This window comes from Talpa europaea (assembly GCF_964194135.1).
Source record: "Talpa europaea genome assembly, chromosome: 1".
In the NCBI taxonomy this organism is placed as follows: domain Eukaryota; kingdom Metazoa; phylum Chordata; class Mammalia; order Eulipotyphla; family Talpidae; genus Talpa; species Talpa europaea.
The window spans coordinates 56,169,367-56,197,259 of record NC_140073.1 but is presented as its reverse complement, the minus strand read 5'-3'; the positions used below and the strand labels follow the sequence as shown (position 1 = coordinate 56,197,259).

At 35.8% G+C, this 27,893-nt stretch overlaps 1 protein-coding gene across 3 annotated transcripts in view; it reads left to right on the top strand.

The window, feature by feature from the left end:
- Positions 1 to 16,303: 16,303 nt before the first annotated feature.
- The window catches only part of DLG2 (discs large MAGUK scaffold protein 2), a gene marked incomplete at both ends in the record, with an annotated part of 1,956,162 nt that continues 1,944,572 nt past the window's right edge, over positions 16,304 to 27,893 (top strand). For all 3 annotated transcript variants that reach the window (XM_084247148.1, XM_084247146.1, XM_084247145.1), the window contains one exon: positions 16,304 to 16,430. In XM_084247148.1, coding sequence (XP_084103274.1) covers positions 16,391 to 16,430 — 40 coding nt within the window. The remainder of the gene's footprint in view (positions 16,431 to 27,893) is intronic.

Sequence of the window (27,893 nt, the reverse complement as noted above, 5' to 3'; positions counted from 1 at the left end):
GGGACCAAAGAGATACTTGCATAGAAACAAGCGGGCAGAAAGAGCTGCCCTGAAAAGGACAGGTTTGCTGAGAGGCCTGCATGGCTGCAGGTGGGCGGCCTTCAGGAGAGTGGCCTCCACTGAGGGAGGTGAGTGAAGAGAAGTCCTGGCAGGTTCAGGTCACAGGCAGGCAGGAGGCTGCTGCCCTGCAGAAAGGGACAGAGTTGGTGAAAAGAGGCACCTGCATAGGCACAGGTGGGCAGACAGAGTGCTGCTACTGGGTTAATTTTGTTCCTAAGAATCCTAGTGACAGGGGCCTCCCAGGTGGTGCAAGGGGTTAAGAACCGCACTATGAAGCAATCCGCAGCCTCTGCAGCACAAGTTCCATCACTGGCGGGTCAGGGAGCAACCCACATAGCGCAGCAGACCTCTCCTGCCTTGCCCGCTGCTCCCCTCAGCAGTGTTTTTCAGTCAGTCTGCCTGTTCTGTTCCCCACTCTATCTCTGGTGAATCTCTGGCCTGTATCCCAGCTCTTGTATGGGTAAATAAATAAATCTTTAAAAAAAAAAAAAGAATTCTAGTGACAACCAGTTTTGTTTTTTTTTTCCCACATGATTTGGAAAAGGGTATCAACTATTGAGAATTTTGAATCAAAATTTATGTGAATATCCTTTAAATCTCCTATCCCAGGTCAGCACAGATCTGAAAGTTAATTGAGTTGAGTTGCTACAATCTGAAGCTCAGAGTGAAGTTTAAAGTGCAACTTGGCTCTGTATGATGTTTAAACCTTTACAGTGGATTTGAAAGTTGCATAGAAGAAACATCAGTAAGATGCTTTATGCAATTGCTGTATGTAGGATGACAATGATACATAAAATGTTTGGGATACCTAGAACTGTACCTTTGTACGCTAGGATTTAAGGCTGGGGTGGTTTCCTTCTGCTCCCCCTCATACTATCAATGAGAGAAATAAACTCTCTATGGCATTTTGGTGCCACACCTGTTCAGACCTGAAACAACTGGCTTATCTGAAACAAGAATGGTGATTGTTGGGCATGTAGTCAATAAATGATTACACTCTTGGACTTACTTAGCTTGTTGTGTGTTTTTATTCTTTCTACTATTTATCATTCTCTATACAGTATCCTTTTTGGACTACTTTTATTTTAGACTAATAATTGCATTAAGCATATTTAATTCTTATGTGTGTATGTTTGTGGTGTGTGTGTGGGGGATTGTATCTGGGAGGTAGGACAAGGAAGGGCAATTAATGTTATAGTTATTATTTAACAAGAGTGAATTTAAGGTTTCTAAACCCTATAGATTGAGTTTCTTAAAAGTTCCTACCTTTAAATAGAATTAGAAAATTGCTGATACATTATTGAAAATCATACTTTACAAGAAAGAGTGTTAATTTTCTTCCCATTCTCCCTCTCTACTCTCCTTCCTTTCTCTTCTTTCCTTTCACGGTTAATTCACTGTAGTAGGTCAACATTTTTAAAGAATGGACAAATCTAATTAACAAAACAAGTATATATTTGCATCATAGTAGGGAATATGCATTATGCAATTTACAAATTAATAAAATGGGAGAAATTGTTGACCTCTTAAAACTATTAGTATGAAGATACATACTTTTAAATATTATAAACAACTAGCCAAGCAAGTTTTGACACGTGCATTACATTTTGAATTGTCTCAGCTTATTTGTACTGTGTCTATAATATAGGTGAAATAAATATTTTGAATTAAAACCTAGACTATTTTGCAGAAATTGTATCTATTATCACCGTGAATCCTTTTTCTTTATTGTTAAGTGTGGTATATATGGTAGAAGAGTTTAGACTTAATGTTATCTTAAAAAATAACTATCCTCACTTAGCCAAGTGTTTTTTCACTGTTGAATATATATATATATCTATATAAAATAAATTTTCATAAGGCAGATTTTCGTTTGGTATTTATTTTGTATGTTATTGTAAAAATGGAGTTTCTCTAACTGATAACAGTCATGATGGGAATGGGTGTGATACCACTCACTAAATCCATTTTTAGGTGCTATTCTTGACTGTTCTTAGATGAGCTGCACTGTTATACTTCAAACCCATGTATTCACTGCTGATTGCATAATGGCATTACTTCCTACCTCTTTCACCACACTCTCTACACATTTTTATAGATCTTAGTTTTATCAACAGAAGACTTATTATCCCCCACCCCCAACACTTGCTTTTCATTCAGGATTCTCTTTTCTACAGTAGTACCTTGATTTGTTCTCAAATGTGCCTGAGGAAACTCAGGTTGAATCCAGGATAAGTTGTATTAGCATTCTCTGATATGATGCAAAGATCATAGCGTATTGGAAGGTATATTTCAATAAGACTTTTTTTTTTCTTAAGATTTACTTATTTATACAAGAGCTGGGGGACAGGCCAGAGGTGTGGGGGGTGAGAGGACTCACCAGAGACAGAGCGGGGAGCAGAACAGGCAGACTGACGAAATACACTGCTGAGGGGAGCAGGGGGCGAGACAGGAGAGGTCTGCTGCGCCATGTGGGTTGCTCCACGGCTGGTTGGGATGGAACCCTCACTGCAGAGACTTTGGACAGCTTCACAGTGCTGCGCTCAACCCACTGCACCACCAGGGGAGGCCCTATTTCAGTAAGACTTGATGAATTGATCCCATCTGATTTCATTTGGGATGTATGTAAGAAATAAGTTAAATGATAGTTAAGTTCTTCCCGGGATTTTCAGTGGGAAGTTGCTATTTTAAAGATAAAATGTGCTGCTCAAGCATTTTGTAGTATGTTGTAGTTTCTTTGTTAGCAGTTTTTTGTTCATTGTCATTAAATATGTGAAATCAATGCTTTCAGTTAATACTCATTTCATTTCTGTATTTTAAAAAAATTGTACTGTTCTGACTTTCTTTTAAATTGATATAGACACCTATCTAACATTATTAATTTACTTTATGACACTTTCAAGTTTGTCAAACCAGAGTAATATTCACGTTTTTTTCCTGTTTTAAAAAACTTCATGGTTTTGTAATTTTCCCAGCCAATAAAACCCAAAATTGAGTTAAGCACTGAATTTTCCAGAGAGGAATGGGAAAACACAGTTTTCAAACTTTTGCAATTTCTATGTATCAAAGTAAAATAATTTGCTAAAGTTTTTTTTTTTATTATTTTAATTTCCTCAAAGGGACGTCTTGACCTTATTTGACTAGTTGGAAATCATGAGGCCAGCTGATGTTGGAAAATACTCATCAACCCAGGAGGGATAAAGTGAGACAGCCTTTTGGAAAACCAGGATGCTTTTTGTATTGAGCTACTCATCTGGAGTGTGTTATGAAGCAAAAACAATTCCTGATTAGGGGAATGCAAACAAAGACATAGTGCTAAAATGATGTTAATTGAATTTATTTTATAGGACTTATTGGGAAATGATTTGATACCATAATATATTTGAACTGTTAGGTTTTTGGGAGACAACCCAACTGCTTCTTTCATGACAGACTATTTAATTTTTCCTTTATATCTATGATTGTTTATGTCTTTGAGTAGTGAGAAGATATACACTAATCATTAGATTTTTAAAACATTGAATTAAAGCATCCGATTTATTCATACCTTTATCATCAATCTATCCCTTGCTCTTCTAAATCTCACTCTTCTATAATATATTCGCTAAACTACAATGCTCTTTCTTAATTGTTTAATTATATATTTTCTTTTTGTTCTTTTATTTTCAATATTTATTATGTCATCATTCAGTGGTTATTAGTTTTTTCCTTTTTTTTTTAGTATAGGCTGAGATGTATATGTGTGCAGATTTTTTTCCTTTTTTTTTTTTTTTTTAAACTGGTGCAGAAGGGCCTGTTTCTTAGCTACACTCCTGCTCAGGAATTTGTAGTTGTCAAGGCACGAGGACTCTCCAACCTCAATATATAGGTTGCTTTGTCAGCAAAGGATCATGAGTTTTACCCAGTCTCTTTTGTCCAGTCATTCAGAATTCCAAGTAGTAAGCTTTCTGCATAGGTTTGATTTTTAGTAAGTTTCTCAAAGCTATTAAGAAATACAGCCAAATCACCTCCATTATGAAACAGTTCTCACTCTGTTTGTTTTAGGATTTAAGATCAAGGAGAATGATGTAAAGTAGGAAATCCTATTTAAGTGATTATTAAGTTTTAACTTTCAGCAATTATGGATAAGATTAGATGCATCATTTTTTCTGATGATGCCATTTTGCTAGACACTGGGTCCTAACTTTGTTAGGGTAAGATTCTGATGTTTCTATAGGGAGTATGTCATTTTTGAGAGTTGTGACATCTTTTCATTGAAAGTGTTGTGACGTCTTTATCATTGAAAGTGTGGTAAGACTTGGAATAAGCCTGTTAGGTTCTGTTCCATTTAAAATCCAAGGGACTATAGTGAAAGATTATGGGTGCCCTGGTGATCAGTAACATACATCTAAGAGTTGTCATCCTGTATCTCTGAATCAGATACAGTGTTATAAACCAGGTCAAAAAAAAAAAAATCTCTACAGGTAATGATCTATAAACGTGTATATCTTTAAGGCAATAGCTTTATCTCCATTTATTTCTTCCATCACTTATATACTAGAAGATTTATTGAGTGTTATGAGTGAGGCACTGTGCTAGGTACGTGTTTTCAGCAAATTCTATACAGTCTTTAAGATGCTTAAAATTTGTTAAAGTCACAGTTATAGAAAGGGGTAATTTTAATGCTGTGGTGAAGTTAAGACACTGCACCATGTTCATTTATTTGAATTATATCACCGCTATATCCTATATCATCAGCATCAATAAAAATGTCAGAATGGCAGTGATGCTGTGGGAAAACCTAGACCAGTAGTCAGAGGACCTGACTTCTTGGAAAAGGAATAAGATCAGATAATTATTGAACTGGACTGATAGTCTATATATTTAGGTAAATAAGGAATATGCATTATTCTCTATAGGTCAACTTTATTTCCAACCACTCCCATCATTTTTGAGGTTTTCCTCACTTATTTGGGACTATAGAGGTGTTCCCTCTGGAATGGGGGAGATCTCTACTCACCAATCATCTGTATTTAATAGTTTACTTCTTACAAATGAAATATTGTGGCTAGATAGTTCTTTCTGGTCTGGCAGTGATTTCATACTTCCAGGACATGGATTTTTATTTTATTTCTGTTTGCTGGATGCACTATGATGTCTTTCCTCACTGGGTCCTTTCTGCCTTCCAGGCAATGCTGCCAGAAAACACAGCCTAAACCCCTTATGCCTTGGGATCCAAAGACTTCTCTTTTTTTCAACCGAGAAAGTCTCTTTGTAGCCTGGGGAGAGGTAGGAGATGTCCCTTGTCCCTCTTTCTGCATGTACTCAAGAGTCTCTCTTTTAACTCTGCATTATTTTTTTTTGTTGTTCTGAGGGCTTAGGCTTTTGGAAAGCAAAATTGGAATAACTTAAAAATCCTTTCTGTTTTCTGACTTGGTACATACCTCCCCTGAGGCAGTGAAGTATAAAACCGTTACCTGCTTGACTGAGAAGAATAGAAACACAAAAATTTAGGGAGAGAAAAATTAATATCCCATGTGTCATTCTTCCACATGCACAATAGAATTTGCTTTCTTATGATCATGCTACCAGATTACCTTGTGAAAATCATGTAATCCTTCTGAACTTTGGTTTCCCTTTCTGAAAGGGGTTTAATATTCCCTCCTCAACATGTTACTTCTTTCTCCCCATCAAATAAGGTACATAAACTTCACTTTTATAAAGTTGGTAACAGAATCAGGATCGGAAGCTCTTCCAGTACTCTTTTTTTTTTAAATAATAAATTTTATTTTTATATTCCCCATACAATTGCAACCCCCCCATTCTGACCCCAATCCCTCCCCTCCCACCCCCCACCCCTCAAAAAGTGTCTCTGGTTCATAGTTTTTTGTTGATTTTGATTTTCACTTTTAGTTATTCATTTTCCTGGTCCCTTATTTAAGTTTTCTAGATTCCTGCTATGAGTGAGACCATCCGGTATTTTTCTTTTTCTTTCTGGCTTATTTCGCTGAGCATGATCCCTTCCAGCGCCATCCATGTTGCTGCAAATTGCATGTGTTTGTCTTTTTTGAATGTTGAGAAATATTCCATGGTATATATGTACCACATCTTCTTGATCCAGTCATCTATTTTTGGGCATTTGGGCTGTTTCCAAAGCTTAGCTATTGTAAACAGTGCTGCTATAAACATAGGGGTGCAGGTGTTCTTTGGAATTGATGTCTCTGTGTCCTTTGGGTAAATACCTAGGAGTGGAATTGCTGGATCATATGGAAGCTCTATGTTTAGTAGGTCCAGAAATCTCCACACAGCTTTCCACAGTGGTTGGACCAGTTTGCACTCCCACCAACAGTGCGGGAGAGTTCCTTTTTCTCCACACCCTCACCAACATTTGTTGTTGCTAGTTTTTTTGATATGTGCTATTCTCACTGGTGTGAGATGGTATCTCATGGTAGTTTTGATTTGCATTTCCCTGATTGCAAGTGATGTTGAACATTTTTTCATATGCCTGTTGGCCATTTGCATTTCCCCTTCAGAGAAGTTTCTTTTTAGCTCTTCTGCCCATTTTTTGACTCTTCCAGTACTCTTTTTGAAACCATGCAAAGCTGGGGGATGTTGTGGTTTGTGGGTCCTCACTCATGTGCTTTACAATGGGAAGATATGACTCATACTTGGGGTGCAATAGCAATAGGGTCTATTAACAAAGGGGAAATTTGGATAAATGGTGAATTTATAAGGCCACAAATGGCTGATTGTCATAACCCAGATTGTGTCTTCAGTGTTCTGTAGTTCATAACAAAGGCTGCTTGTGCAAGTTGGTATTGTGCTTTTGGTGAGAGCCTGGAGCTGGTGGCACATTGATAAGGGGTTGACCAAGACCCAGCTTACTGTGACAGCTTGAGGTAATCACAGGTAGTACTGCTGATGCAGCACCACAGCAGAAATCTGAAGGCTGGGTTGGATAGTACTGATGCAGTAGCATTAGGAGGTGATGCTGGACATGCTAGCAGTGGTCAAGTGGTGGTTGCAGAGGATCAGAAGTGGTGGAAAGTTATTACAGGCCAGCAATGCTGGTCAGGTCAGCAGTACCAGTTAGTGCTGGTCAGCAGGCAGCCAGATGAAGGATCAGGCACCAGGTACAGGCCAGTGGTGCAGAGCTCTTAGAGATAATGCGCACAGGGCAATGGCAGACAGCTTGTTCAGAGCTGGTGCTAGAGGAACAGGCACCAGCATACAGCTGTTTCAGAGACACTGGATATAGGCCAGCAGTACTGTCAGCAGATGATATGGAAGCAGAATAGGAGGCAGAAGCAGTGGTCTGGTGGCAGTTCCAAGTAGGGATTAGATGCATAGATCTTGATGGATGAATTTCCAACAAGAGTCTCCCAATCAAATGAATGAAGTTGGCTACTGCATTGGGTCATATTCCTTTCCAGTGCCCACACTTCTAACCAGATTAATCTATTGTCAAAACTGTTGCTGTTTGCAAGACTCGATTGGCACCTGTGAACATTCAAACTGGAATGGTACCATGCGAGCTGGAATCTGATTGGTCCTTTTGTAAAACTGCACAGGCTTTAAAACCTGCTTGGCACTGATTAGGTTCAAACCTGACCAGCATGTCTCCAAAAGTGCCACAGTTTTTCAAAGCCCAAACCTGGCTTGCACTGGGGTTAGCTGTCAAACTTGACTCACACTGGGTGTTGTGATGGGCACAGGAGCTCCTCAGCAGAGCTGGTGAAGTGACCTCACAATGGGGCTGGGTATGAGTTCTGCTGCATCTCCAAACCAGGAGTTGTGGTGGGGAGTGGGGGGTGCACCTTTTGCATTTTCACTGCATGAGTGTGGTGTTCTTTCATCAAGTGAATGGCCTCAAAGGTGCAGGGAACCCAGGGATGGAATTTAGATTGAAGTATCTAAAGAAAAAACAACCGATTAAACTTCAAAATTTTCATTATAAAACATGACTATACTAATGATATTCACTGCAGGGTTATGTTGAGAATCAAATAAAAATACCCAGTCCTTGTAAAAATCATTTGTAAATAGGAAGTGCTACCCAAATGCTTATCAGAAAATTTATTTACGGCCCAAGAAGGAGAAAAGTTGTATTTAGAGTTCTCTTCCATCAATGTTCTGGCTCCAATTTCCTGGTCGTCTTCTGGAGCAAGCCTGCCAAATATGTCAAGGATGTATTTGCTCACAGACAGTAAATGCCAAACTACTTTTTAACATTTTAGATTATGATAATTTCTTTTGCATATTGTTTTTTTCAGTGACGCTAAAACATTTGTAAACCACATAATATTTATAAACTGATTGCAATCTTTAGGTTTGCTTTAAGTCTGTTCAGTCATTTTCTCTACTATTTACATCCCAAGTTTTAACTGTTTTCATTTTCTCTGTCTAGTTTGTTGTAAATGGAACATGCATAATTCAATATTCAGATGAAGATGCAATTTATTCTTTTTTCCTTTCTCTTTATTACTGCTTAAACTTGCACTATCTTCATTCTTCCCTTCAAAAATTCCATAGAAAATTTTAAAACATGGTTTATGTAAAAGGTGATAATATAAATTCACCTTTTAATACAAATAACCTTTTGTTTCAATAAGGAAAATATCCCAATCAACAGGATATTTGTTGAAGAAGGTGAAAAAAAATTATTTTTTGGGGGGAGGATATAGAGGGTAAGGTTTAAATTGTTAAGAATAATTACAGAAATAAGAAACACTGTGATCCTTTTACTGTTTTGTTTTTTTAAAGATTTATTATTCATGCATGCAAGAATCGGGGTACAGGCCAAAGGCGCTGGAGGGTGAGAGGCTTCACCAGAGACAGAGCAGGGAACAGAACAGGCAGGCTTACTGAAATACACTGCTGAGGGGAGCAGCGGGCAAGACAAGAGAGGTCTGCGGCGCCATGTGGGAATCTTGCCGGCTGGTGGGGATCAAACCCGTGCTGTAGAGGCTGCAGACAACTTCACAGTACTGCGCTCAAACGCCTGCACCACAAGGGGAGGCCCATGATCCTTTTACTGTTAAGTCACTTTCAGTATGGCATAGTTCTTAAAAGTATGGGCTTTGGTGCCAGATAGACCAGGGCTTGAATTTTGGTTTCAGCATATGGATTGTGTAACCTTCCACAAGTTACTTTCTCCCAGTTTAAGTTTACTCATCCCTCATTTGCAAAATGTGTATAATAGTGTTTCTGAGGGTTAAGTAAGGTGATCTTTGCAGACTCCTTAGCATAAATCTACAAATACTACCTATTCTTATTATTAATGAAATGATACCTTTGTTGTAGTACTTTAAACTGTAAACTATAATATTTTTAAAAATTTATTTATTTTATGCTTATAAGAACTGGGGTACAGGCCAGAGGTACTGGGGGTGAGAGGATTCACCAGAGATAGAGTGGAGGACAGAACAGGCAGATTGACTGAAATACACTGCTGAGGGGAGCAGTGGGCCAGACAGGAGAGGTCTGCTGTTCCATGTGGGTTGCTTCCTGGCCAGGGATAAAACTCATGCTACAGAGGCTGTGGATAGGCTGTGCTTAACCCTTTGTGCCACCAGGGAGGCCCCTGTAAATTATAATACTAAAAAACTTCTTTTAAAAGATAATATGAGGGTAATTTCTATTGACATTAATCATTTTATTATTTTCATATGAATATTCTTAATTTACATAGTAGCAACAACAGTAAGAATCAAGCATTTATAAATACTTGCTAACAGAATATTTTATTGGCTTGTCAGTGTCTTAACAGTAATGATCAAACATTGTGACTGTTGAATTTTACATATATACATTTAAAGTGGTATGAGAGAAAGAAAAACCAAATTGTTCTTCCTTGTTTCTATATATTTATACATATGTGTGTGTGTGTGTGTGTGTATACACACACACATCTTGCACTGTAATTCAAGTGTCTTTCTAAAACTTTTTTTTTTAAAGATTTATTTATTTGTTTATACAAGCACTGGGTACAGTCAGAAGCACAGGAGGGTGAGAGAATTCACCAGAGCCAGAGCAGGGAACAGAACAGGCAGACGGATGAAGTACACTGATGAGGGGAGCAGCGGGTAGCAGGAGAGATCCGCGTGCCATGTGGGACCCTCGCCTGGCAGTCGGGGATGGAACCAGCGCTGCAGAGGCTGCAGGCAGCTTCGCAACCCAGCGCTCAACCACTGTGCCACCGGGGCGGCCCTGTTTCTAAAACTTTAAAAAATGTTCATTTATTTAAAAATTTTCCTTGGCTTGTAATTTCTCCTTGGGTTTAAAACCAAACTTAAGATCATCTATATGGGATCAACCTACTTCTCTGCTCCTATGACACCTGGTACCATTATGACACTTTTAATATTTCACTTTATTGGAAGTTCCTATGTAATTAGCTTTACTTTTAGATACAAATTTCTAAGAGGGTGGGATATTGCCTATCTTATTCAGTATTCAGTCTCCAGTGTCTGGTACATAGTATGATATTCAATATTTGGTTAATGATTGAAAGAACATATTATCTCTATCAGAATTTTAAAGGCAGGATCATTTTAAATTTTATGTCATGAATACAATTTTTATTTTAATAAATGGAAAAATTAATGATTCAACATTTAACCCTAGATAATAATATTCAATGATACAATTTATTGTCTAATTGGTCAATTTTTTTCCCCATAGATATGTACTCAATTCTATTTCTAGATGACTAAGGCTGGTATTTGTGGAGAGAACACTATACTAGAAATCAAAATTGTGAGGAATTATTTAGTACCTCTATAATTTGAGACTATGACCTTCAGTTTCATGTACAATAGACATAATGACTAATCAGTTGTGACATTCAGATAAGACAATGCATGCAAAATTCTTTCCAAATAGTAAAAATGATGCATACGTTTATGTAAAGAAATTTCATTCTAAACGCTTTGTTCTCTAAGATTTGTGTGTTAACTTCACCCTTTCTTCTATATAACTTGATCTTAATTTCCTTAACTCTACCACCATATGTTCTGTAATTCATTCTTTCTTTAGTTGTGGCAGATCATTTTTTTCTTCCTCCTTTCTAAAAGTTAATTTGTTAGCACTATTACCACTCAGTATTTCAAAAAAATTAATTTTCTGTCCCAAATTATTTATAACTTTTCAGCAATCCTAGTCTTAAATTCAAAGAGTTGAACCTTAATTAGCAGATCTGATTACCTACAATTCCAATTAAATAACATTCACTATGTCCTTTGGATTGCCTATTCTATATGAAAAATTTTTATTTTAAAAAGTGATTTCTTCTGCTTTTTCTCCTGGGCCTGTCTTCAGGCAATCTGGATTTAGTATCATTCTTCCAGTAGATTCAGGAGTTATGAATATAGGTTTCTCTTGACAAAGAAAGTAGGAAAATTGTGGCCATTACTTTGGCAACTCAGATGAAAGATCCTACTTACAGCTGATTATTTAAATGTTGATTAAAATATTTATCTTTACTTAGATAATTCTCTTCATTTTCCATTTTATTCAACTTGTTGATGTTTGGCTGGGTATTTTTGACTTTTTCAATAGTACCCTTATCATCTTGTCCTTTTTTAGGGGCTTATTTTATCAGTTTTACTTAGGCATCTAGTTTTCAGTTTCCCTAAATCTCAGCTTTCATTAATCAGAATTAAGAATTTAAGGGAGAGGGCATATGGTAGAATTGAGACCAGGTGGTGATCTTTATCAAAAATTAAAGGCATAAAAGGGCAGAACAATTACAGCAGTAGGTTCTGGTATGCAAAAGCCTAACTTGTCAGAGAGAAATGAACATATGTGACTACTTCTACACCTTATACTACTTATGTGTCAGATTTTTCTCTTTTATTCTTTTTCTTTTTATATTTTTTTATGCCAGATTTTTCTCATGCAGACAAGCTCTTTTGGCTTATAAAACATCTAGATGCTTTGAATCAATACCTTGCCTTCCGTGGGTACTCAGTGAGTATGTGTAGAATGAATTAGGGAAAGTTCCCTTACCTCGTAAATTATTTATATATCTGTGGGTGTGATTATGGGAGTTCTACTGGTACATTTTTGAGAAGTGCTGTTCACGAGAAGATCAGGATGAAGGGTCACCTAAAAAAATGCAACAGAAATTAAAAAAGATCTTGGAAGTTATAATTAAAAACAGGGAAGCAGGAAGGATGCCTAGTACTTAGTAGATATTCAGAAATTATGTGTTTAACAAATGAAGGAATGAAAAACACTAAAATTTGTGGCATTAGAGAGAATCATAATTGGGGACCACAGATATGTATAATTAGTGAGAAAGTGGAATATAGTATAATTATGATATTGTTGATAACTTACTCTAATAGGAATGGGTTAGAAAGTGGGGTCAGTAAGTCACTATAATTTCAGGAAAACTGCTGATAAATGTTAATGCAAGTGCATGTTAAAAGTATCTTGTGTTTATAGGGCCTCCCTGGTGGCGCAGGCTGTTAAGTGCAGCACTGTGAAGCTGTTCGCAGCCTCTGTAGTGCCAGTTTGATCCCTGCGGGCCTCGGAGCAACCCACGTGGCTAGCAGACCTCTCCCGTCTCTCCCGCTGCTTCCCTCAGCAGTGTATTTCCCCAGTCTGCCTGTTCAGTTCCCCGCTCTGTCTCTGGTGAATCCTCTCACCCTCCTGCGCATCTGGCCTGTTCCTTGGCTCTTGTATAAATAAAATAAATCTTTTTTTTTAAAAAAAAGTATTTACAGCTATTACATTATAGTAAGCATAGAGATTGAGGAAATATTTGTTTACCTCAAACATCTAATTCAGCAAGGAAATCATGTAATTGATGAAGGAGTGAGTGAAAATATACTTAATATTTGTTAGTTAATTTCATCTTAATAATGTACAAAAACATCAGCCAATATTCATACTGGAACTACTCATTAAAACCCTGAGTTGGCTATTATTACGTGGATTTTGCAAAAGTAAAAATATTCTTGAGAATCAACTGACTATATTGAATTTGCAATAAAAATTGCATATCATTATTATTTGTTGATTTCACACTACAGAAATTCCTTATATCAATAGTAAAACTTACAATAAATTCATAACAACCTCACAGATACTTGTATGTATATACATAATAAGCTCTTGATGTATTTTGTTTTCAGTATTTTGTTTATTTTTACTAGCATGGCCCTGCTTGGAAGCTGCCTATAGAAAGTAATTCAGGAGTGAAGCAGCATCAAATGCTGATGAGCCATCAAGTGAGATGGATTAGAATTGTTCAGTGGATAAGGTACTATGGAGATGAGAGCTAACTTTGATAAGAAGTATTTTAGTGGAACTATGGGGAAGAAATGTCTGATTAGAGTGGTTTTAAGAGTGAATGAAAAGAGAGACAATGGAGATAGTATTTCAAGTAATTTTGTTCTATAGGGAAACAGAAGTGTTTGCTGGAGAGGAAATAAGGGTGATGGAAAATTAAAAAAAATGCTAATATTGCACTTTACTTATATGCTTATGGGAACGACTGAGGGGAGAGGGAAATTATTGATTATGAAGCCATATCCTTGAGTATGCAAGAGAGAACAGGGATAGGTGTTCAAATAGACAGAGTGGCTTCACAACCACTAACATTTTATCCATGTAACAGAAGGGAAGGCAGACTATAGGGATTTAGTTACAGATAGGTCAGTATATATATATATTTTTTGTTAAGAGCTTGTTGAGACGTTCTTTGATAGTCCATGAGATAGGGAGCAAGGTCACAAATTGATAGTGACTATGAGGCAGAGGAGTTGAAACATTCAGAAGGAAGGAAATAAAGTGCTTAATAATTATGAACAATTATAATTGGTTATTGCTCTGTAAAAGTAGTAAATTGGAAGAAAGAGGAGGCTTTTAAAATTTCAAGACAATTGTCTTGTGGTAATGATTTCACAATGTATCTGATATACCAAAACTTCACTTTGTACACTTTAATACATACAGTTTTTGATTTGTTAATCATACCTCATTGAAACTAGAAGAAAGGGAATGAACTTCAAAACAAGGCAGTTTTGATGAAGGTCCATTATATAATTTGAAAAATTAAGGAACGGGGAGAATTCTGGTCAGGCAGAGAAGCACCGGGAATACCAAGAGCAACCACTGAAGGACGTGAAATTCACTCAAACTAAAATGCTTATTTGTGAAAGAGTGAAAATAAATCTTTAAAAAAAGGATGAATTTATACAAAAAACAATGATAATTCTTGTTGGCTTTCTACCCAAGTTGATACCCATAGAAAACCATTTTCGTGTGTCTTGTATATTAATTAAGGTTTTACATAGTACTCTCTGTCGAGGAACTCTTCAAACAGAGTGAACAGATAAAAAAAATATGTTATAAAACCAGGAAAATTACTCATGTAATACCTAAGACTGGTCTTGGTAACTGGCTGGCTATTGCCCTTTTCTTCAGAAGCTTTCTAAAAATAGTCTTATAAAACAAAAATTTGTGTTTGAAGCAGTTACTCACTGGTTAAGGCAAGTTTAGCCCTCAATGCATTTTAGGTCTGAGTAAATCAATGACTGTATTTTATATCTTTGTGTTTCTTAAGTACTGTTTAGTTAAAAATATGTACCTTGAAATTCTCCAAGTAGGTCTTCATGTTGGAACATTAAAGTTGAATCTTCCCACTAGTAAAAAAAAAAAAAAAAGGTAATTGTCACCTACACACAATGGGACTGTCACTGGTGATTTTTTTCAAGGCTATTTTGCCTTACAGGGCATGAAGACATGTATTTAAGATTCTGTAATATCACAGTATATATTAAGCATGTCTAAGGTTTTGTGTGGGCAATGTGGTTTGGAAGAAGGTGATGAATTTTAACTATCAGAGGTGACATTATGGAAGAGAGAGGCCTCTGGATTAAGAAAGTTAGTTTTCCAGTTCACTTACTGACTGCTTTCTGTGAGCTGGTTATTGTACTCAGTATTGTGTAATTTAATCTTACTACCTGTGAGGAAACTGAAGCTCAGAGAGAGTAACTGTTTAAGACTAGCTTCTTAATCAGCTAGTAAGTAGGTTTCAGACCCAGATCTAGCTGATAACCAGCTCATGATCATATAGCAGCATGCTGGCTCTAGGAAGAGAAAGTAGAATGGGGAATGATTTTCTTATACAGGAAGTCGTAGGACTAAAGAAAAGTAGAGGTAAGAAAAAGTAGAGAGGGCCTCCCTGGTGGTGCAGGGGTTAGGACATAACCTATGAAGCAATCTGCAGCCTCTGCAGCATGAGTTTGATCTCCAGCTAGGGAGCTACCCACATGGCACAGCAGACCTCTCTTGACTCACCCGCTGCTTCCCTCAGCAGTGTATTTCAGTCAGTCTGCCTGTTCTGTTCCTTGCTCTGTGTCTGGTGAATCCACTCACCCCCTGCACTTCTGGCCTGTACCCCAGCTCTTGTATGCATAAATAAATAAATCTTTAAAAAAAAAAAAAGAAAAAGTAGAGAAAAGTGTGTGTGTATGTGTGTGTGTGTGTAGTGGCAGCGGAGGGGAAAAGTGAGTAATTCAATGTGTGGGTGTTTGTATAGAAGAGGTGGAATATACAGTAGTAAATAAGATTGAAAATATAGAGGAACCAAGTAAGATATCAGTATAAAAAAAATAACAGTACAAAACACAACAAAGCAAAACCGGACAATTATAAATCAGAGACATCCTCAGGGGAGGAGGTGGGAGAGGGATCAGAGGGAGGGAGGGAGGAGCACAGGGGACTGAGGTGATAGTGCACGGGTGCATTGGGGAAGGAAACTCTATGGGTCTACACCTGAGAGGGTGGGGGGAAGCAAATATTGTTTGAAAATGAACAATGATATAAAAAAATTAATATAACAAACAAATAAATATATAGATTATGAACACTTGATAGGTGTTTAAAAAGTCAGTTGAAGAATCTGTAAATTATTTTGTAGGAAGTCAATTTTAATTTTAAGTTAGTTTTTCTGACAAGAGAGAATCACATTTACTATGTGAACATTTATTGGCTAGCATTACATTCAGGACTCTTTTTTTCATAGGTGTGAATTTTTTCTGACGATAGGGCTACGGAAAAAATGGTTTCTTAAAGTTAGGATTTGAGTGTAATTATAAATTTCAGATGGTAGTTTATTGAATTTATGTTTATGTTATAAAGTTATTTTGTGTTATGAAGTTAGGAATACAATTATAGAATAGTTTAATGTTAGTTCACAGTTTCTCTAAGACAGTAAGATAACATTTGAAAACCATGTTTTTCAGATACTGACCGAGCATTATCATTACTGGAAGAATACTGCAAAAAGTTAAGGAAACCAGAAGAGCAACAGTTGAAAAATGCTGTTAAGAAGGTGATGTGCATCTTTAAGAGCAGCTTATTCCAAGCTTTGCTAGGTATGTTTAAAAAGTTATTTAATAACTTAGTGGTCATTATCCGGCTTAATAGTTGAATAATGTCATCAGAGAAACTGATGTATTCTATTTGGGTCGCTAAATATTGAATTATTTGAGTATTTGAGTGGTATCACTACACATTTTCTTAAGGACACAGAAGAAAAAACATTTGACTGTATCCATACTAAAGGGGATTCTATTTTTATAAAAAAATAAGTAGTACATAAATAGGTAGTCATTGACAAAGAGGACATTGTGTATGTTGTATAATTTGTTGTGTGTTTGAACCAAATTCCTTCCCTTATTGCTTTGATATTCAGGTAGTCAGTACTTTGAAACAATACTTCGCATGAATCTCAACTGAAGAAATAAAAGGGAATCAAAATGGATAGTAAAGTACAGTAACTATTATTGCAGAATGTGCTGTAATATTTACATGTGACTAGGAAACCAAATCATCTCTTTACAGATTAAAAACATCATTTTGGAAAGGAAATAGGCTCCTCCTTTTGTAGTGCTTCATAAATGCCTAAAAAAACCACAACAAACCAAAAACCAAACAACCCAAGCACTTGTGTGTATTATCTGGTATAATTTTTGAGGACAGAATTCTATCTGCACACCTTTGACTATTATTACAGTGCACAAAAGCATTTTATGAATGGGTCCTGTAATAACAGGGTGGAAGGTGGTAATCGAGGTAATGTTTTTAATTTTTAAAATATAACTTTATGTGATTATAAAAGTAATATATGTTCATTCTGTAAAACAAAAAAATGTGAGAGAAGAATATAAAATTCAGTGATAAATTGTTCTTGTGGTAAATATATGTTGCCTATGTAAGAATGTGGAAATGGTGAACTGTTTAGCTTTCTTCCTCTTTGCTTTCTACAGTCCCTGTATGCTTTGTTTTGGTTTTTCATTGACCACTAAATGACATTAGAGAAATATACTTCAATTAAAAGTAATAGTAACATTGTTCATTAATGTAACAGAGAAAGAAAAATGTCTAAAACAGCAATATGCTGGTAGCTGAATATTTACATGTTAGGCTTAGGGTGACATCTTGTGGTAATACTAAGGAAAAAAATTTGCCCTGTGGATTATTACAGTTCTATAATGGTTGTGTGAATTGGAATTCCATGGTACTTTGCAAAGTAATTATTTCTTTCATTTCATATAGCTAAAACATTCAGATTTTCATGACACTATTAAGTTATTGATCTTTATTTTGGCAGTGAAGGAGCAAGATGGAATGTTTTTATTATTTTTGTACTTTTCTACCAGATCTACTTTGAAAAATTAAAGATCTATGTTACCGCTATAATTATTTTAAAAAACTAGTTTAGTGGTATAATTTTTTCATATATGTATCGTAAATGTTCTCATACAAGTGTGAACAGAACTATGTTTATATATTTAATAGGTTTCAACCTCTTCTAAAATTGTGTTTACCTGGTTTATCTAATTTCATTTCCTCTTATTTCACTATAGTGTTTAAAGAAGTGTTTTTGAGAAAGAGAAGTGAAATCACAGTAGAGTAATATTTTCCTTAAAACCCTGCCAGTAGTAACATCCTAGAATACTTACTTTGCTTTTTGGAGGCTTGCATGTCAGATTTTGTGTTAGAGTAGGATATTTTTCATTTCTATAACATTTTGTATTGAACCCTATGGATATTTGAGATTATTAGAAATAGAGGTGACACACTGTAATGTATAATTTTTGCCACCTGATCATAAGAAAGTCAAAGAATTCCTTATAGATTACGTTAGCATGAAGTCCCATATAGTTATATGAATTTGAAACAACTTTGTACTAATTCTCCAAAACAGATATTCTCAAAGAGTGGTTTTGGTACCAGTTGTACCAGCATCATTGAGAACTTACTTGGCAGATAGTGTTTTTATCAGTTTTTATAAGTTTTATAAGGTGATTTTGAGTTATCTTAAAATTTGAGAACGGATTTTCTAAATGGCTAGCTATTTGGCCATTCAAGGAAAATAGTGACCATATTAATAACTGTGGGAAATATAATAGTGAAATATCTTTATCTTGGGTTTCATAGAGACATGGTATGATCTTTAATAAGTATAATGAACCATTATCATTCTGTGATATGTCTTGAGTCCTTTGCAAACCCATAAATAAATGAATAATATTATATTTAAGTTTCTTTTTAAAATTTGATAGTATCATTCTTCCTTTAGATATCTAAAGGTGGTTTCTTTCTATGGGGCAATGGTTTGAGAATAGTAAAGTTACATTGAGATGCGTTGTTGGTATGTGAGAAGCTTACTAACTTGCTGCTGCAACTCACAGCTTCCAAGAATGTGCTCTGGGGAAACAAACAAGATCCTGTTGTGGCTCTTCAAATAAGTCTTTTTTTTTTTTTTTTTTTGTTATAGAGGCATGCTTTTTTATTTATTTATTTGTTTATTTGTTTTGTTTATACATGCACTGGGTACAGTCAGAAGCACGGGAGGGTGGGAGAATTCACCAGAGCCAGAGCGGGGAGCAGAGCAGGCAGAAGGTCCGAAGTACACTGCTGAGGGGAGCAGCGGGCAGCAGGAGAGGTCTGCGCGCCATGTGGGACCCTCCTCCGGTGGCCGGGGAGCAGCCGGGGATCGAACCGGCGCTGCAGAGGCCGCGGGCAGCCTCACAACCCAGCGCCCAACCGCTGCGCCACCGGGGAGGCCCACTTCAAATAAGTCTTGACCAGTAAAAGTGGTGAATGCTAAAATCTTAAGTACTAAGGTCTATTATGTTTTTACATATTTATAATACACATTTAAATAAAAAGAGTGAGTAATAATGAATGAAATATTTATGAAGTGTTTATCTGGTTACATCTAGGTAGATGAGCATTATTAAAGACTAAATCCCTACCCTAAAGGAGCCTAAGAACAATTAGAAGGTAATATTAATATGCATACAAACAGGTATAAGACAGCATAAACCAAGGACTAAATTTTGGAGTCTACACCAAAGTGCTATAGGAGTTCAGAGAAGAATGGGATCATTATAGATTGGTGTTACTAGGGAAGCTTTATGTAAAAAGTAAACTTGAGCTGGGTCACTTGTCACTTAGAGGATTTGGGTAAGAAGAAAGAATAGAGAAGGACATTTTATCCATCCATCCATGTATCTCTCCAGGAGACATTTGTTGAATACCGTGCCAAACATAATTACATGCACTGAAAAGACGTGCATTAAGAAATAGTTTATATTTTCAATTTTGATAAATGCTACAAAGGCATGAGAAGTTTTATTCTAAGAGTGGAAATAAGGATAACTTTCTTAAAGAAGTGGCATTAGGGTGATTACATTATACAGATTCATAGAGACAGAAAGAGAGCAAGGAAGTAGATGGGACGGGAAGAGTCATTCTTGATAAATATTGAGATGTTCTTGATATTTATGTTTCTAAAACATCCTCTAGACATTGGATGAGGCACCATATTGGACCTGATCTCTTACAGAAATTGTTTAAGCTTGAAGGTAAACTTCAAAAACAAGTAAGCATAAAATGTGGTCCAAACAACACTTATAATTACCTTTGCTAAACTTTCATAAACTAAATATAATTGGTTGTGTGTTTCATGTCTGGCAGGATCAAGTATTTCTTAAGTTAAATTTGACATTTTAGTTTGGATGCCATCAAGAGGGTTGGATACCATTCTTGACTTTGGACTTTGTATACTTGTTACAGAATTTATGTCACCAGATGGCACCATTTAACTAAATTTATATACTTTGTGTGTTTTATAAGGCTGGTGGTTTATATACTTTGTGTGCTTTATGAGACTATATTTTATTGTTGTTACAGCTGAAATAGGAAAAAATACTTATTTCAATGGCATATGAGACTTTTATACAGAGTATGATAATGAAACCCCTAAAATGTGTTGGAGAATAAAAGGTTTTTGTGATTTGCTAAGTGTAATAAATGAAAATTTCGTGATGATTATTATCACTGATATATGATAGCTGGCAAAAAAGCAGAATAGAATAGTTTCCTCCACTCAAGTTTTCCTACAGTCAGCATAGTAATGTTGTGAATATTTTAGTTATGAATTTAACTTTTAGATGTAGGGAGTTGACATACATAGTAAAAAAAAACAGAGAAAAATTCTAAAAGAATATTTTAGGAATAAAACCATTTAAGATATCTTGAAATATTCTGGTAATAACATTAATTTTTTTTCAGTAGATTTTATGTTTTATTGAGCTGTAAAACTAGTAAATTTAATAGGACATGATATAGATGCTCTTTCTTAGCATAAACATTCATCTCAAGGAAATTAATATTTATTGCTTTCTTGGTTAAAGCTTCCTTAATAATCCCTTGCCTACTAACACATAAGCAGATTAATCCCTTTCTTCCTTGTGTCTCTATAGTATTTGTTCATATTTCTGGTGTAGCACTTATTACATTATTTTATCCTTTAATGATTGTGAGCTTCTTGATTTCAGGGATTGAACACACTATCTGCCTTGGAATACTCTATCATTAAGTGACTTTCATTTGACAAAATATGTATTTTGAAACCCTGTTTTCTAAGAGACACTGTGTTAGGCTTCAGAAATTGGGTGATCATAGCGAAGTTTGCCTGTGGAGTCATGGTCTACTAAGGGAGACAGACATTAAACAAATAAGTAAAATTGTGATAAGTACATCGAAGTAATAATTATTTGGGTGAAATCGTGAAATCATAAGGAATTACTTGAACTAGTCTAATGCATATTATTTAATTGTGTTTGTTTGAAAATGTTAAGATAATATTTATTAATTTATACCTTCTTGTATTTATTTATTATTCTTGGGATGAAAACACATGTCTTACCTGGTTCCCCATAATATCTGCTGCCCTCTCTCTCCTTATCTCTCAGCACGCCTCCTTGCTCACCATATTCCAGGTACACTGCATTTCTTTCTGTTTCTAAATTCTTCCTAGGACATATTTACTTGTTTTCATTTTGAAATATCTTTCGACCCAGATCTTTGTCTTAATTGCTTACCTTACTAGGTCTCAGTGCCTCTAAAGTGCCTTTCTACCTGACTTCCACCCCATCATCAAGTCATATGTATCATTTTATTTTCTCACTGTCACTATGAAATTTTGTTTATGTGGTTTTTGGTGTGACTTTCTTAACTAGAATGCAAATTCCATAAGAGCAGTAATCTTGCCTGTCTTACTCATTGTGGTGTCTTTTATATTAGTTTAGTGTCTAGAACATAACAGCCACTAAATAAACATTTATTAAATTAATGGATGCATGAGTGGGTGTGGCTTCATGCCTGGTACTGTATTAAGTTCCGGTTTAATTTAGAAATGTAGTCATGGGCCTCCCCGGTGGCGCAGCGGTTGAGCGCTGGGCTGCGAAGCTGCCCGCAGCCTCTGCAGCGCCTATTCGATCCCCGGCCCCAGGCAAGGGTCCCACATGGCACGCAGACCTCTCCTGCTGCGCCCGCTGCTCTCCTCAGCAGTGTATTTTGTCAGTTTGCCTGTTCTGTTCCCCGCTCTGGCTCTGGTGAATTCTCTCAACCTCCCGCACATCTGGCCTGTACCCAGTGCTTGTATAAATAAATAAATAAATAAATAAATAAATAAATAAATAAATCTTTACAAATGTAGTCATTTGAAAGGAGTAGAAGCTTCAACACTTAGCATTTTATTTTCACTTACATAAATAGAATTCCAAAGGTAGGCAGTTTCTGACATTGAGTCAGCATCTCAGGGAAGTTCTGGTCTGTGTCTCTTGAATGGGAATTACAACATGACCCCAGGAAAGAACGTTGAAATGTGCCGGAAGAACTCAAGGCAGGTGTTGAAAGCCAGGCAGAACACCTGGAGTGTTGCCTCAACCAAAAGAATGGACATCAGTTCCCACTGTATCAGAGAGCAAAAGTATACCCAGTGACTAGGTAGATGGGGACATTGTTCAAGGACTAGAGACACCAATGGATAGCATGTCCAGCCAAAGAACTGAACGTATTTCTGCCTCCAAAACTATTATAGCAAATAAAATGCATGCCCTCCCCTAGAACTTTGTACTCCTATGTAACTGTATGTTATTTTAAAGAGCAAAGCAGAATGAGAGGTAGGCTATATGATGAGCACTTTCAGCAGACAGAGGCTATTAATGTTTCTACTAAATTATTTAATTGAGGCAACATTAGGATCTCTCATCAACTATTGCCACAATAGTGGCAGTCACCTATAGTCCACCACCATAGTCTCTGTGCTTCCCTTTGTCTGTCTACCTAACTGTCCCACTTCTATTCCCCCCTCTGGATGCTTCAATTTATAGTCAGCTTTTAAGAGTTAGATTTTAAGCTAAGACTTTATTGAAGGGTTTTTTCCTCATACAAATATAATTTTAAAAATAACTTTTACTAGAAATGGAAGCCCTGAAGACATGGAAAATTAAACATATTTAACAGTGCTCCTGCAAATACTAAATAAACTTTATTGCAGTATTTACACTAAATAATATTGCAATAAACTTCCATTTCCTGAGTTTGAGTATTTATAATTGTAACATGGACTAGCTGAGCTAATGCAAAGACTATAATATGAATGATTATGAAGAGGAAAAGTGACTTTGAATAAAAGTGAATATTGAATAAAAGATACAGGGATATGGACAGAAATATTCAATATGATAATTTTACATTTTTGAATTTGAACTGTTGTCATTATTTGGCTTTGTGGAAAATTCAATTCGTTGAATCAGTTTTTTGATCTCCTTTCCAGTAATAATCTTTAAAAAGAACATTTATTTTTAAAATTCACATTTAATGCAGTTGATACTGATGATAAATTTTTTAATTTCTTAATAAATTTAGCTATAATTGACATTATTTCAGGTACACAGAATGATTAGATGTTTTTATACAATAGGACATTTTCACTACAATAAGTCCAGTTACCCTTTGTCATCATAAAAAGTTACAATTTTTCTTTGTAATGTGATTTTTTTTTTTTAAATTGAAGAACAGGTTTGCAGCACAGTGTATGATTCAGAAGTACAGGTTCACACCTCCTCAGATGTACATCACCACATCATACCCACTACTAGAATATCTGCGTTCCTTCCCCATACACCATTGGGCCCCAATTTGCCTTTATTCCCAGCTTCCCCCACTAACATTCTTAATTCTGCTGTCAAATTACTAAGCTTTGTTTTGGGTTAGTTTTGTCTGTTTATTTGTTTTATTTCCCTGTATTCAACATCTGCATGAAATTATCTAGCATTTGTCTTTCTCCTGCTGGTTTATTTCACTTAGCATAAACTGCTCTAGTTCTACCCACTTTGCAAGTAGCAAGGTTCATCTTTTTTTTTTTTTTTAATACACATCATGTCTGTGTATCACATCCTGTTAATCCACTCATCTGTTGTGGGGCTCTTAGATTGTTTCCATAACTTGGCTATTGTGAATAGTGTTGCAGTGAACATAGAAATACATATATCCCTTTGAATTAGTGTTTTGCATTTTTTTGATAAATGTCATGTTGTGGAATTGCTGGGTCATATGGTAGATCTATTTTTAATGTTTTGAGAAACCTTCGTCGTATTGTATGTATATATATATATATATATATATATACACACACACACACAAATATATAATTTTTTGATATGGAACATTTTTTCATGTACCTGTATGTCTTCCTTGAAAAAGCATCTATTTAATTTCTCTGCCCATTTTTTTGGATTGATTTGTTTTCTTTTAGTTGAATTATATGAGTTTTTATATATTTTGTATATCATCCTTTTACCAGATATCTGAAGTGTGAATATTTTTTCCCATTTTTGTGGGATGTCTTTTCATTCTAATGACTTTTTCTTTAGATTTACAGAAACTTTTCAGTTTGATTTAGTCCCATTTGTTTATTATTGCTTTTATTTTCCTTTCTTTTGAATTCGAGCACTCAAAGACATCGCCAAAACCAGTGTTATAGAGTGTTTCACTTAAGTTTTCTTTTATATATTTTATGGTTTCCAACCTTTACATCCAAGCATTTAATCTATTTTGATTTAATTTTTTTTGTGGTCTGAGAGTACAGTCTAGTTTCCTTTTTTGCCTGTGCCTGACCGGTAGTTCTTGCACCGGCTTTCTCCAATGTATATGTTTGATTCCTTTGTCATAGATGAACTATTAATATAAATGTGTTTATTTCTGGGCTTTGAATTCTGTTCCTTTGTTCTGTACATTTTTTTTAAAGTATAGTACAATATTGTTTTTATTAATATGGCCTTATAGTATAGTTTGAAATCTAGGAATGTGATTCTTCCATTTATCTTCTTAGTTTTAGCAATTTTGTAACAAACTGCTGTAGCAATTTGGGATCTTTGATTTCTATCTACATTTCAGTAATGTTTGCTCTATTTGTTTGAAAAAATCTAAAAGAATTTTGATAGAAATGGCATTTAATATGTAAATTGCTTTGGGTGAGATAGAAATTTTGACTATGTTAATTCTTCCAATCTATGAGAATGGTATGTATTTCTTTTAGCAATGTCTTGAGTTTTTGTTGAATTGATTTTTCACCTCTCATGTTACATTTATTTCTGGGTATTTAATACTTTTTGATGTCATTGTAAATGGTATTGTTTTCTTTATTTTTTTCTCTTCTAGTTTATTATTTCTATTTTCTGTTCATTAATTTAATTTCTCATGTCATTGATATTTTTTATACTTTTTGCGTTTTTTATTATATTATTATTGTTTATATATTTTACATCATTGTTCGTTTTTCTTTCTTCCCATAACTTTTTTAAATTTATATATATTTTACATCATTGGTTTTTTTTTTAAGATTTATTTATTTATTTATACAAGCACTGGGTACAGTCAGATTGCGGGAGGGTGAGAAAATTCACCAGAGCCAGAGCAGGGAGCAGAACAGGCTGACTGACAAAGAACACTGCTGAGGGGAGCAGCGGGCTACAGGAGAGGTCTGCTCGCCATGTGGGACCCTCGCCGGATTGAACCAGCGCTGCAGAGGCTGTGGGCAGCTTCCCAGCCCAGCGCTCAACTGCTGCGCCACAGGGTATGCCCTGTTCATTTTTTTTTTAACAATGTTTGCTTTGTTTTCTCAGGTGTAGTCCCCATTGGAATTTCCACCACCAATTCACCCATGCACCATCACCACAGTTCCCTGTGTTCTCTCCCCCTTGTAAGTTTTTTTTTTCCCTCTGATTAGTTTCTATGCATTTCATTCCATCTTTTGATTATCTTCATTATGGCAATGTTGAACTCTGTATCTGATAGAAATAGAACATTTTCCATATCTTTGTAGATGGATTTGGGAGAGTCGTTCTCACCTTATGATGTCATATTTTCTTGAGGCATCACATTGCCATATATTGAGGTTTTTTTTTTTTTTTTTTTTGTCTGCTCATTTTGTTGCTTTAGTTCTCTCTCTTTTTTAAAGGTATATGTACCAGTAACAGATTTGAACTGCTTCTGCCTTCCCTGCTGGTGGCGTTGTGGTGTTTACATGATTTTAGATTTTTGACCTTTCATATCTGTGGCTTGGAGATCTGATCTTTCAACTGGTGAGTCAGATGATGGGCGAGGTAACTGAAGGGTGTCTAGCTTCTGGTGTGAATGCTGGGTAGGAGGGCTAGCTCATTTGGTGGTACCTTCTTCTGCCCTCTGTATTTTCAGTTCCAAGACTGCTGTCTGTGTGCTTCAAGAGGTTTAGTTCCAGTCCTGAGCGGTGAGCCACGGGATAGGCCACCCAGCTCATTGTGCTTGTAGGAGCTGTTTGCTTTTCTTCCCACCATTCAAGACTCCCCTCCCGAATATTGCTGGCTGACTGGCTGGTAGAGTGACAGCACTGAAATTTGTACTGCAGCCTCCCACTTCTGATCAGTCTAGCGGTGTTTCTCTCCACTCACTTCTTGTTCAGTGAAGCATGAATCTCCTCTGTTCCCTTCTGGTGCTCTCTGCCTGGTCTCTGATGTTCCAGTTTTCACCAAACCACAGGGCTTGAAATGTGCTATTCCACTGGATAACCTAGATGACCTTCTGAGGAGTGAACCTAGGTACCTCTCTGAAGCCATTTTGGTCTGACTTGATTTAACTAACTGTGAATACTTAGTACTACTTAACACTAGGCAATATAGTTGAGACGAATACTGGATCTGATTTGGCTTGTTAGATTGCTGGATTCCCAACTATTTTTATGAGGAAAAATTCTGGATAATCTCTTCAGAAACTGAGGGGGAAATGTGAATGAAGACAACAAAGAACATTGTTTTCAATCCATGGTGTCCTCAGGAGTTTCGTTTCAAAGGTATGAAATTTTGAGATGCCTTCTATTACTAGGCACCCATGTACATGTGATAAATATTCAGCTATACATAGAAATTTATGGTACAAAGGAGATATAAAATAGGTCTAAATTTGGGGGAAGTCAGTGTTGATGTTTTTTAAAACCATGAGACTGGAGAGAGAAGCATGATGTCATGGCATGCTCATTATGAAAAATATTCATTAAATTTCTGAAGCTGATAATATGTATAATGGGTGTTAAACTTATTTTCTTGCCAAATTTTATGCAAGAAATTTCCATTAAAATTTCATGCAGAAACCAGGTAATAATTGGATATGGTACAGCTCTTTATTGGCTTTTACATTTTTAAAATTAAAAAATGTGTCCACTAACTTCTGGAAAGTATAAATTTCTAGATAAAAAATTTATTACAACTCACCTGATATTTAATTTCTATAAATAGTAATGTTATGGGGCTCAATTTCCAATTAAAAGAGGTCACGCTTCTTCAAGCATATTACAACTAGCACATGTGAATTTAACTTTAAATTTTCTAGAATTGATTTTTCAAGATCAATTTTAATGTGACAGAGGTTAAGAATAGAAATAGTTGGCTCTTGGATTTAGAGTTCTTGATTGAAAATTACAGACCGGTCTTAGGAAATTTAAATAGAAAGGGATTTAGTGGAAGGATATAAGATATCTTACAGAAACTGCAGGGAGGTTAAAGGTCAGAATCTGAAATAATAAGCTAGAACCAAAAAATACAAAGTGTAGTCAAGATTGTCCCATAGAAAGAATGTTCTAAGGATTGTAACTGCTAGCCACTACACTGTTGGGTTCTGGTTCCTTAGTACTCATCACTGTGCTATCATTCTCAATTCTACCTTAATCTTTATGAATTGTTTTTCACCATTCCAGCATTCCTGTCACTGTATGAAAATTAAAAATTCTTGCTTGGTTAAAAAATATGTAAATATGACTGTTACACAATATTTGGCCTCTGCCCCCATCTCCCCTTCTTAGTACACAGTTTCTAAATATGTTGGAATCTCCAAACTGATTTATTTTTTGTATTCAAGTGAAATCACAGGTGATTGGGACTTGTGGCTAGCTTCTGGATGGGTGCTGGTTCCAAGGGAGTCAAACTTTTGGCTACAGAGTTGGAAAC